General features: G+C 46.3%; 1 protein-coding gene across 1 annotated transcript in view; it reads right to left on the reverse strand.

Annotated features, from left to right (window-relative positions):
* LOC311107280 (oxysterol-binding protein-related protein 10-like) overlaps window positions 1–13,451 on the reverse strand; it is a 95,048-nt gene that overhangs the window by 53,535 nt on the left and 28,062 nt on the right. The window contains exons 5-6 of the mRNA XM_084149760.1: window positions 12,386–12,562; window positions 11,867–12,053 (exon numbers count right to left, since the gene is read on the reverse strand). Of these exons, the coding sequence (XP_084005886.1) occupies window positions 11,867–12,053; window positions 12,386–12,562 (364 nt within the window). The remainder of the gene's footprint in view (window positions 1–11,866; window positions 12,054–12,385; window positions 12,563–13,451) is intronic.

Consider the following 13,451-nt stretch of genomic DNA (forward strand, 5'->3'; position numbering starts at 1 on the left):
CTGACCTGATGGTCTGGTGGCTGAATGTGGTTACAGAGAGGTATTGTTAGTCAACTGACTTGATGGTCTGGTGGCTGAATGTGGTTACAGAGAGGTACTATTAGTGAACTGACCTGATGGTCTGGTCTGGTGGCTGAATGTGGTTACAGAGAGGTACTATTAGTCAACTGACCTGATGGTCTGGTGGTTGGCTGAATGTGGTTACAGAGAGGTATTATTAGTCAACTAACCTGATGGTCTTGTGGCTGAATGTGGTTACAGAGAGGTATTGTTAGTCAACTGACTTGATGGTCTGGTTGCTGAATGTGGTTACAGAGAGGTACTATTAGTCAACTGACCTGATGGTCTGGTCTGGTGGCTGAATGTGGTTACAGAGAGGTACTATTAGTCAACTGGCCTGATGGTCTGGTCTGGTGGCTGAATGTGGTTACAGAGAGGTACTATTAGTCAACTGACCTGATAGTCTGGTGGCTGGCTGAATGTGGTTACAGAGAGGTACTATTAGTCAACTGACCTGATGGTCTGGTGGCTGGCTGAATGTGGTTACAGAGAGGTACTATTAGTCAACTGACCTGATGGTCTGGTGGCTGGCTGAATGTGGTTACAGAGAGGTACTATTAGTCAACTGACCTGATGGTCTGGTGGCTGGTTGAATGAGGTTACAGAGAGGTACTATTAGTCAACTGACCTGATGGTCTGGTGGCTGAATGTGGTTACAGAGAGGTATTGTTAGTCAACTGACTTGATGGTCTGGTGGCTGAATGTGGTTACAGAGAGGTACTATTAGTCAACTGACCTGATGGTCTGGTCTGGTCGCTGAATGTGGTTACAGAGAGGTACTATTAGTCAACTGACCTGATGGTCTGGTCTGGTGGCTGAATGTGGTTACAGAGAGGTACTATTAGTCAACTGACCTGATGGTCTGGTGGCTGGCTGTGGTTACAGAGAGGTACTATTTGTCAACTGACCTGATGGTCTGGTGGCTGGCTGAATGTGGTTACAGATAGGTACTATTAGTCAACTGACCTGATGGTCTGGTGGCTGGCTGAATGTGGTTACAGAGAGGTACTATTAGTCAACTGACCTGATGGTCTGGTGGCTGGCTGAATGTGGTTACAGAGAGGTACTATTAGTCAACTGACCTGATGGTCTGGTGGCTGGCTGAATGTGGTTACAGAGAGGTACTATTAGTCAACTGACCTGATGGTCTGGTGGCTGGCTGATTGTGGTTACAGAGAGGTACTATTAGTCAACTGACCTGATGGTCTGGTGGCTGGTTGAATGTGGTTACAGAGAGGTACTATTAGTCAACTGACCTGATGGTCTGGTGGCTGAATGTGGTTACAGAGAGGTACTATTAGTCAACTGACCTGATGGTATGGTGGTTGGCTGAATGTGGTTACAGAGAGGTACTATTAGTCAACTGACCTGATGGTCTGGTGGCTGGCTGAATGTGGTTACAGAGAGGTACTATTAGTCAACTGACCTGATGGTCTGGTGGCTGGCTGAATGTGGTTACAGAGAGGTACTATTAGTCAACTGAACTGATGGTCTGGTGGCTGGTTGAATGAGGTTACAGAGAGGTACTATTAGTCAACTGACCTGATGGTCTGGTGGCTGAATGTGGTTACAGATAGGTATTGTTAGTCAACTGACTTGATGGTCTGGTGGCTGAATGTGGTTACAGAGAGGTACTATTAGTCAACTGACCTGATGGTCTGGTCTGGTCGCTGAATGTGGTTACAGAGAGGTACTATTAGTCAACTGACCTGATGGTCTGGTCTGGTGGCTGAATGTGGTTACAGAGAGGTACTATTAGTCAACTGACCTGATGGTCTGGTGGCTGGCTGAATGTGGTTACAGAGAGGTACTATTAGTCAACTGACCTGATGGTCTGGTGGCTGGCTGAATGTGGTTACAGAGAGGTACTATTAGTCAACTGACCTGATGGTCTGGTGGCTGGTTGAATGTGGTTACAGAGAGGTACTATTAGTCAACTGACCTGATGGTCTGGTGGCTGGCTGTGGTTACAGAGAGGTACTATTAGTCAACTGACCTGATGGTCTGGTGGCTGGCTGAATGTGGTTACAGAGAGGTACTATTAGTCAACTGACCTGATGGTCTGGTCTGGTGGCTGAATGTGGTTACAGAGAGGTACTATTAGTCAACTGACCTGATGGTCTGGTGGCTGAATGTGGTTACAGAGAGGTATTATTAGTCAACTGACCTGATGGTCTGGTGGCTGGCTGAATGTGGTTACAGAGAGGTACTATTAGTCAACTGACCTGATGGTCTGGTGGCTGAATGTGGTTACAGATAGGTATTGTTAGTCAACTGACTTGATGGTCTGGTGGCTGAATGTGGTTACAGAGAGGTACTATTAGTCAACTGACCTGATGGTCTGGTGGCTGGCTGATTGTGGTTACAGAGAGGTACTATTAGTCAACTGACCTGATGGTCTGGTGGCTGGTTGAATGTGGTTACAGAGAGGTACTATTAGTCAACTGACCTGATGGTCTGGTGGCTGAATGTGGTTACAGAGAGGTACTATTAGTCAACTGACCTGATGGTATGGTGGTTGGCTGAATGTGGTTACAGAGAGGTACTATTAGTCAACTGACCTGATGGTCTGGTGGCTGGCTGAATGTGGTTACAGAGAGGTACTATTAGTCAACTGACCTGATGGTCTGGTGGCTGGCTGAATGTGGTTACAGAGAGGTACTATTAGTCAACTGAACTGATGGTCTGGTGGCTGGTTGAATGAGGTTACAGAGAGGTACTATTAGTCAACTGACCTGATGGTCTGGTGGCTGAATGTGGTTACAGATAGGTATTGTTAGTCAACTGACTTGATGGTCTGGTGGATGAATGTGGTTACAGAGAGGTACTATTAGTCAACTGACCTGATGGTCTGGTCTGGTCGCTGAATGTGGTTACAGAGAGGTACTATTAGTCAACTGACCTGATGGTCTGGTCTGGTGGCTGAATGTGGTTACAGAGAGGTACTATTAGTCAACTGACCTGATGGTCTGGTGGCTGGCTGAATGTGGTTACAGAGAGGTACTATTAGTCAACTGACCTGATGGTCTGGTGGCTGGCTGAATGTGGTTACAGAGAGGTACTATTAGTCAACTGACCTGATGGTCTGGTGGCTGGTTGAATGTGGTTACAGAGAGGTACTATTAGTCAACTGACCTGATGGTCTGGTGGCTGGCTGTGGTTACAGAGAGGTACTATTAGTCAACTGACCTGATGGTCTGGTGGCTGGCTGAATGTGGTTACAGAGAGGTACTATTAGTCAACTGACCTGATGGTCTGGTCTGGTGGCTGAATGTGGTTACAGAGAGGTACTATTAGTCAACTGACCTGATGGTCTGGTGGCTGAATGTGGTTACAGAGAGGTATTATTAGTCAACTGACCTGATGGTCTGGTGGCTGGCTGAATGTGGTTACAGAGAGGTACTATTAGTCAACTGACCTGATGGTCTGGTGGCTGGCTGAATGTGGTTACAGAGAGGTACTATTAGTCAACTGACCTGATGGTCTGGTGGCTGGCTGAATGTGGTTACAGAGAGGTATTATTAGTCAACTGACCTGATGGTCTGGTGGCTGGCTGAATGTGGTTACAGAGAGGTATTATTAGTCAACTGACCTGATGGTCTGGTTGCTGAATGTGGTTACAGAGAGGTATTATTAGTCAACTGACCTGAGGGTCTGGTGACTGAATGTGGTTACAGAGAGGTATCATTAGTCAACTGACCTGATGGTCTGGTGGCTGGCTGAATGTGGTTACAGAGAGGTATTATTAGTCAACTGACCTGATGGTCTGGTGGCTGAATGTGGTTACAGAGAGGTATTGTTAGTCAACTGACTTGATGGTCTGGTGGCTGAATGTGGTTACAGAGAGGTACTATTAGTCAACTGACCTGATGGTCTGATCTGGTGGCTGAATGTGGTTACAGAGAGGTACCATTAGTCAACTGACCTGATGGTCTGGTCTGGTGGCTGAATGTGGTTACAGAGAGGTACTATTAGTCAACTGACCTGATGGTCTGGTGGCTGGCTGAATGTGGTTACAGAGAGGTACTATTAGTCAACGGACCTGATGGTCTGGTGGCTGGCTGAATGTGGTTACAGAGAGGTAATATTAGTCAACTGACCTGATGGTCTGGTGGCTGGCTGAATGTGGTTACAGAGAGGTACTATTAGTCAACTGACCTGATGGTCTGGTGGCTGAATGTGGTTACAGAGAGGTATTATTAGTCAACTGACCTGATGGTCTGGTGGCTGGCTGAATGTGGTTACAGAGAGGTACTATTAGTCAACTGACCTGATGGTCTGGTGGCTGGCTGAATGTGGTTACAGAGAGGTACTATTAGTCAACTGACCTGATGGTCTGGTGGCTGGCTGAATGTGGTTACAGAGAGGTATTATTAGTCAACTGACCTGATAGTCTGGTGGCTGGCTGAATGTGGTTACAGAGAGGTATTATTAGTCAACTGACTTGATGGTCTGGTGGCTGAATGTGGTTACAGAGAGGTATTATTAGTCAACTGACCTGATGGTCTGGTGGCTGGCTGAATGTGGTTACAGAGAGGTACTATTAGTCAACTGACCTGATGGTCTGGTCTGGTGGCTGAATGTGGTTACAGAGAGGTACTATTAGTCAACTGACCTGATGGTCTGGTGGCTGGCTGAATGTGGTTACAGAGAGGTACTATTAGTCAACGGACCTGATGGTCTGGTGGCTGGCTGAATGTGGTTACAGAGAGGTAATATTAGTCAACTGACCTGATGGTCTGGTGGCTGGCTGAATGTGGTTACAGAGAGGTACTATTAGTCAACTGACCTGATGGTCTGGTGGCTGAATGTGGTTACAGAGAGGTATTATTAGTCAACTGACCTGATGGTCTGGTGGCTGGCTGAATGTGGTTACAGAGAGGTACTATTAGTCAACTGACCTGATGGTCTGGTGGCTGGCTGAATGTGGTTACAGAGAGGTACTATTAGTCAACTGACCTGATGGTCTGGTGGCTGGCTGAATGTGGTTACAGAGAGGTATTATTAGTCAACTGACCTGATAGTCTGGTGGCTGGCTGAATGTGGTTACAGAGAGGTATTATTAGTCAACTGACCTGATGGTCTGGTTGCTGAATGTGGTTACAGAGAGGTATTATTAGTCAACTGACCTGATGGTCTGGTGACTGAATGTGGTTACAGAGAGGTATCATTAGTCAACTGACCTGATGGTCTGGTGGCTGGCTGAATGTGGTTACAGAGAGGTATTATTAGTCAACTGACCTGATGGTCTGGTGGCTGAATGTGGTTACAGAGAGGTATTGTTAGTCAACTGACTTGATGGTCTGGTGGCTGAATGTGGTTACAGAGAGGTACTATTAGTCAACTGACCTGATGGTCTGATCTGGTGGCTGAATGTGGTTACAGAGAGGTACCATTAGTCAACTGACCTGATGGTCTGGTCTGGTGGATGAATGTGGTTACAGAGAGGTACTATTAGTCAACTGACCTGATGGTCTGGTGGCTGGCTGAATGTGGTTACAGAGAGGTACTATTAGTCAACGGACCTGATGGTCTGGTGGCTGACTGAATGTGGTTACAGAGAGGTAATATTAGTCAACTGACCTGATGGTCTGGTGGCTGGCTGAATGTGGTTACAGAGAGGTACCATTAGTCAACTGACCTGATGGTCTGGTCTGGTGGCTGGTTGAATGTGGTTACAGAGGTACTATTAGTCAACTGACCTGATGGTCTGGTCTGGTGGCTGAATGTGGTTACAGAGAGGTACTATTAGTCAACTGACCTGATGGTCTGGTGGCTGGCTGAATGTGGTTACAGAGAGGTACTATTAGTCAACTGACCTGATGGTCTGGTGGCTGGCTGAATGTGGTTACAGAGAGGTATTATTAGTCAACTGATCTGATGGTCTGGTGGCTGGCTGAATGTGGTTACAGAGAGGTATTATTAGTCAACTGACCTGATGGTCTGGTGGCTGAATGTGGTTACAGAGAGGTATTATTAGTCAACTGACCTGATGGTCTGGTGGCTGAATGTGGTTACAGAGAGGTATTGTTAGTCAACTGACTTGATGGTCTGGTGGCTGAATGTGGTTACAGAGAGGTACTATTAGTCAACTGACCTGATGGTCTGATCTGGTGGCTGAATGTGGTTACAGAGAGGTACCATTAGTCAACTGACCTGATGGTCTGGTCTGGTGGCTGAATGTGGTTACAGAGAGGTACTATTAGTCAACTGACCTGATGGTCTGGTGGCTGGCTGAATGTGGTTACAGAGAGGTACTATTAGTCAACGGACCTGATGGTCTGGTGGCTGGCTGAATGTGGTTACAGAGAGGTAATATTAGTCAACTGACCTGATGGTCTGGTGGCTGGCTGAATGTGGTTACAGAGAGGTACTATTAGTCAACTGACCTGATGGTCTGGTGGCTGAATGTGGTTACAGAGAGGTATTATTAGTCAACTGACCTGATGGTCTGGTGGCTGGCTGAATGTGGTTACAGAGAGGTACTATTAGTCAACTGACCTGATGGTCTGGTGGCTGGCTGAATGTGGTTACAGAGAGGTACTATTAGTCAACTGACCTGATGGTCTGGTGGCTGGCTGAATGTGGTTACAGAGAGGTATTATTAGTCAACTGACCTGATGGTCTGGTGGCTGGCTGAATGTGGTTACAGAGAGGTATTATTAGTCAACTGACCTGATGGTCTGGTTGCTGAATGTGGTTACAGAGAGGTATTATTAGTCAACTGACCTGATGGTCTGGTGACTGAATGTGGTTACAGAGAGGTATCATTAGTCAACTGACCTGATGGTCTGGTGGCTGGCTGAATGTGGTTACAGAGAGGTATTATTAGTCAACTGACCTGATGGTCTGGTGGCTGAATGTGGTTACAGAGAGGTATTGTTAGTCAACTGACTTGATGGTCTGGTGGCTGAATGTGGTTACAGAGAGGTACTATTAGTCAACTGACCTGATGGTCTGATCTGGTGGCTGAATGTGGTTACAGAGAGGTACCATTAGTCAACTGACCTGATGGTCTGGTCTGGTGGCTGAATGTGGTTACAGAGAGGTACTATTAGTCAACTGACCTGATGGTCTGGTGGCTGGCTGAATGTGGTTACAGAGAGGTACTATTAGTCAACGGACCTGATGGTCTGGTGGCTGACTGAATGTGGTTACAGAGAGGTAATATTAGTCAACTGACCTGATGGTCTGGTGGCTGGCTGAATGTGGTTACAGAGAGGTACTATTAGTCAACTGACCTGATGGTCTGGTCTGGTGGCTGGTTGAATGTGGTTACAGAGGTACTATTAGTCAACTGACCTGATGGTCTGGTCTGGTGGCTGAATGTGGTTACAGAGAGGTACTATTAGTCAACTGACCTGATGGTCTGGTGGCTGGCTGAATGTGGTTACAGAGAGGTACTATTAGTCAACTGACCTGATGGTCTGGTGGCTGGCTGAATGTGGTTACAGAGAGGTATTATTAGTCAACTGACCTGATGGTCTGGTGGCTGGCTGAATGTGGTTACAGAGAGGTATTATTAGTCAACTGACCTGATGGTCTGGTGGCTGAATGTGGTTACAGAGAGGTATTATTAGTCAACTGACCTGATGGTCTGGTGGCTGAATGTGGTTACAGAGAGGTATTGTTAGTCAACTGACTTGATGGTCTGGTGGCTGAATGTGGTTACAGAGAGGTACTATTAGTCAACTGACCTGATGGTCTGATCTGGTGGCTGAATGTGGTTACAGAGAGGTACCATTAGTCAACTGACCTGATGGTCTGGTCTGGTGGCTGAATGTGGTTACAGAGAGGTACTATTAGTCAACTGACCTGATGGTCTGGTGGCTGGCTGAATGTGGTTACAGAGAGGTACTATTAGTCAACGGACCTGATGGTCTGGTGGCTGGCTGAATGTGGTTACAGAGAGGTAATATTAGTCAACTGACCTGATGGTCTGGTGGCTGGCTGAATGTGGTTACAGAGAGGTACTATTAGTCAACTGACCTGATGGTCTGGTGGCTGAATGTGGTTACAGAGAGGTATTATTAGTCAACTGACCTGATGGTCTGGTGGCTGGCTGAATGTGGTTACAGAGAGGTACTATTAGTCAACTGACCTGATGGTCTGGTGGCTGGCTGAATGTGGTTACAGAGAGGTACTATTAGTCAACTGACCTGATGGTCTGGTGGCTGGCTGAATGTGGTTACAGAGAGGTATTATTAGTCAACTGACCTGATGGTCTGGTGGCTGGCTGAATGTGGTTACAGAGAGGTATTATTAGTCAACTGACCTGATGGTCTGGTTGCTGAATGTGGTTACAGAGAGGTATTATTAGTCAACTGACCTGATGGTCTGGTGACTGAATGTGGTTACAGAGAGGTATCATTAGTCAACTGACCTGATGGTCTGGTGGCTGGCTGAATGTGGTTACAGAGAGGTATTATTAGTCAACTGACCTGATGGTCTGGTGGCTGAATGTGGTTACAGAGAGGTATTGTTAGTCAACTGACTTGATGGTCTGGTGGCTGAATGTGGTTACAGAGAGGTACTATTAGTCAACTGACCTGATGGTCTGATCTGGTGGCTGAATGTGGTTACAGAGAGGTACCATTAGTCAACTGACCTGATGGTCTGGTCTGGTGGCTGAATGTGGTTACAGAGAGGTACTATTAGTCAACGGACCTGATGGTCTGGTGGCTGGCTGAATGTGTTTACAGAGAGGTAATATTAGTCAACTGACCTGATGGTCTGGTGGCTGGCTGAATGTGGTTACAGAGAGGTAATATTAGTCAACTGACCTGATGGTCTGGTCTGGTGGCTGGTTGAATGTGGTTACAGAGGTACTATTAGTCAACTGACCTGATGGTCTGGTCTGGTGGCTGAATGTGGTTACAGAGAGGTACTATTAGTCAACTGACCTGATGGTCTGGTGGCTGGCTGAATGTGGTTACAGAGAGGTACTATTAGTCAACTGACCTGATGGTCTGGTGGCTGGCTGAATGTGGTTACAGAGAGGTATTATTAGTCAACTGACCTGATGGTCTGGTGGCTGGCTGAATGTGGTTACAGAGAGGTATTATTAGTCAACTGACCTGATGGTCTGGTGGCTGAATGTGGTTACAGAGAGGTATTATTAGTCAACTGACCTGATGGACTGGTGGCTGAATGTGGTTACAGAGAGGTATCATTAGTCAACTGACCTGATGGTCTGGTGGCTGGCTGAATGTGGTTACAGAGAGGTATTATTAGTCAACTGACCTGATGGTCTGGTGGCTGGCTGAATGTGGTTACAGAGAGGTATTGTTAGTCAACTGACTTGATGGTCTTGTGGCTGAATGTGGTTACAGAGAGGTACTATTAGTCAACTGACCTGATGGTCTGGTCTGGTGGCTGAATGTGGTTACAGAGAGGTACTATTAGTCAACTGACCTGATGGTCTGGTCTGGTGGCTGAATGTGTTTACAGAGAGGTACTATTAGTCAACTGACCTGATGGTCTGGTGGCTGGCTGAATGTGGTTACAGAGAGGTACTATTAGTCAACGGACCTGATGGTCTGGTGGCTGGCTGAATGTGGTTACAGAGAGGTACTATTAGTCAACTGACCTGATGGTCTGGTCTGGTGGCTGAATGTGGTTACAGAGAGGTACTATTAGTCAACTGACCTGATGGTCTGGTGGCTGGCTGTGGTTACAGAGAGGTACTATTAGTCAACTGACCTGATGGTCTGGTGGCTGGTTGAATGTGGTTCCAGCGAGGTACTATTAGTCAACTGACCTGATGGTCTGGTGGCTGGCTGAATGTGGTTACAGAGAGGTACTATTAGTCAACTGACCTGATGGTCTGGTGGCTGGCTGAATGTGGTTACAGAGAGGTACTATTAGTCAACTGACCTGATGGTCTGGTGGCTGGCTGAATGTGGTTACAGAGAGGTACTATTAGTCAACTGACCTGATGGTCTGGTCTGGTGGCTGAATGTGGTTACAGAGAGGTATTATTTGTCAACTGACCTGATGGTCTGGTCTGGTGGCTAAATGTGGTTACAGAGAGGTACTATTAGTCAATTGACCTAATGGTCTGGTCTGGTGGCTGAATGTGGTTACAGAGAGGTACTACAGTGGGGGAAAAAAGTATTTAGTCAGCCACCAATTGTGCAAGTTCTCCCACGTAAAAAGATGAGAGAGGCCTGTAATTTTCATCATAGGTACACGTCAACTATGACAGACAAATTGAGGAAAAAAATACAGAAAATCACATTGTAGGATTTTTAATGAATTTATTTGCAAATTATGGTGGAAAATAAGTATTTGGTCACCTACAAACAAGCAAGATTTCTGGCTCTCACAGACCTGTAACTTCTTCTTTAAGAGGCTCCTCTGTCCTCCACTCGTTACCTTTATTAATGGCACCTGTTTGAACTTGTTATCAGTATAAAAGACACCTGTCCACAACCTCAAACAGTCACACTCCAAACTCCACTATGGCCAAGACCAAAGAGCTGTCAAAGGACACCAGAAACAAAATTGTAGACCTGCACCAGGCTGGGAAGACTGAATCTGCAATAGGTAAGTAGCTTGGTTTGAAGAAATCAACTGTGGGAGCAATTCTTAGGAAATGGAAGACATACAAGACCACTGATAATCTCCCTTGATCTGGGGCTCCACGCAAGATCTCACCCCGTGGGGTCAAAATGATCACAAGAACGGTTAGCAAAAATCCCAGAACCACACTGGGGGACCTAGTGAATGACCTGCAGAGAGCTGGGACCAAAGTAACAAAGCCTACCATCAGTAACACACTACGCCGCCAGACGTAGTGCCAGACGTGTCCCCCTGCTTAAGCCAGTACATGTCCAGGCCCGTCTGAAGTTTGCTAGAGTGCATTTGGATGATGCAGAAGAGGATTGGGAGAATGTCATATGGTCAGATGAAACCAAAATAGAACTTTTTGGTAAAAACTCAACTCGTCGTGTTTGGAGGACAGAGAATGCTGAGTTGCATCCAAAGACCACCATACCTACTGTGAAGCATGGGGGTGGAAACATCATGCTTTGGGGCTGTTTTTCTGCAAAGGGACCAGGACGACTGATCCGTGTAAAGGAAAGAATGAATGGGGCCATATATCGTGAGATTTTGAGTGAAAACCTCCTTCCATCAGCAAGGGCATTGAAGATGAAACGTGGCTGGGTCTTTCAGCATGACAATGATCCCAAACACACCGCCCGGGCAACGAAGGAGTGGCTTCGTAAGAAGCATTTCAAGGTCCTGGAGTGGCCTAGCCAGTCTCCAGATCTCAACCCCATAGAAAATCTTTGGAGGGAGTTGAAAGTCTGTGTTGCCCAGCGACACTGCTCTAGAGGAGATCTGCATGGAGGAATGGGCCAAAATACCAGCAACAGTGTGTGAAAACCTTGTGAAGACTTACAGAAAACGTTTGACCTGTGTCATTGCCAACAAAGGGTATATAACAAAGTATTGAGAAACTTTTGTTATTGACCAAATACTTATTTACCACCATCATTTGCAAATAAATTCATTAAAAATCCTACAATGTGATTTTCTGGCATTTTTTTTCTCATTTTGTCTGTCATATTTGACGTGTACCTATGATGAAAATTACAGGCCTCTCTCATCTTTTTAAGTGGGAGAACTTGCACAATTGGTGGCTGACTAAATACTTTTTTCCCCCACTGTATTAGTCAACTGACCTGATGGTCTGGTGGCTGGCTGAATGTGGTTACAGAGAGGTACTATTAGTCAACTGACTTGATGGTCTGGTGGCTGGCTGAATGTGGTTACAGAGAGGTACTATTAGTCAACTGACCTGATGGTCCAGTGGGAACATGGTTGGGATCCAGGCTCATCTGCTTCTTGAACTGGTTGTGTTTGTGGTTGTGAGTGTGACTGGAGATGTTGCTGTTACTCTGGCTGGACGTCTGTTTGTGGATGGGACTCTGGCTCTGACTCCGGTCCTGGCTGTCTGACCGACCCAGGGTGACATGCTGCGCGGCCTGGGATCGAAGAGGAGAACAATACTAATCCATAGGAAACAGAAATGTATCTCCTGCAGTATCCAACCCTCCGATATACACACACATTAAGCCGATAGGTTGGAGAGTCTGGAGCAGAGGCCAGCCGCAGTGCAACGCCCAATGAGCAGTTTAGGGGATTAAGTTCCTTGCTCAAGGTAACATCGGCAGTAGGTGGTACCTGACATATTGATGCCAGCAACCCTCCATTTGTCGGCTCACTCCCGCCAGATTCATGTCCACCTATACAGTATCTCCTCTGACTGTCACTCTGTCACATTGTACATGTCTCATACAGCTCCATACATCCATACCTGGCTGACATTGTGCTGTAGCATGTTGAGACACTCCCCCAGGCAGGAGAGGGTGGCTGCAGACGTGGCCTTGAGGAGGAGCAGGTCCTGGTCTAGAGAGGACAGAGGACCACGGGAGGGCAGGGACTCTATAGAGTTAACCAGGTTCTTCTGTTGGCCCTCTGCCTGGGTCATTGCCTGGAGGGGGGAGAGAGGAGAGGGAGTTTAAATAATACACACACACATACACATTCACACATACACACAGACACACACATTCACACACACACACACATTCACACACACACACATATACACACACACACACACACACACTCACACACATTCACACACACACATATACACACACACACACTCACACACATTCACACACACACATTCACACACACACACGCACACATACACACACACACACACACATACAGTTGAAGTCGGAAGTTTACATACACCTTAGCCAAAAACATTTAAACTCAGTTTTTCACAATTCCTAACATTTAATCGTAGTAAAAATTCCCTGTCTTAGGTCAGTTAGGATCACCACTTTATTTTAAGAATGTGAAATGTCAGAATTATAGTAAAGAGAATGATTTATTTCACTTTTATTTCTTTCATCACATTCCCAGTGGGTCAGAAGTTTACATACACTCAATTAGTATTTGGTAGCATTGCCTTTGTTTAACTTGGGTCAAATGTTTTGGGTAGCCTTCAACAAGCTTCCCACAATAAGTTGGGTGAATTTTGGCCCATTCCTCCTGACAGAGCTGGTGTAACTGAGTCAGGTTTGTAGGCCTCCTTGCTCGCACACGCCTTTTCAGTTCTGCCCACACATTTTCTATAGGATTGAGGTCAGGGCTTTGTGATGGCTACTCCAATACCTTGACTTTGTTGTCCTTAAGCCATTTTGCCACAACTTTGGAAGTATGCTTGGGGTCATTGTCCATTTGGAAGACCCATTTGCGACCAAGCTTTAACTTCCTGACTGATGTCTTGAGATGTTGCTTCAATATATCCACATAATTTTCCTTCCTCATGATGCCATCTATTTTGTGAAGTGCACCAGTCCCTC

The sequence above is a fragment of the Coregonus lavaretus genome, assembly GCF_964263955.1.
Source record: "Coregonus lavaretus genome assembly, chromosome: 3".
Taxonomy (NCBI): domain Eukaryota; kingdom Metazoa; phylum Chordata; class Actinopteri; order Salmoniformes; family Salmonidae; genus Coregonus; species Coregonus lavaretus.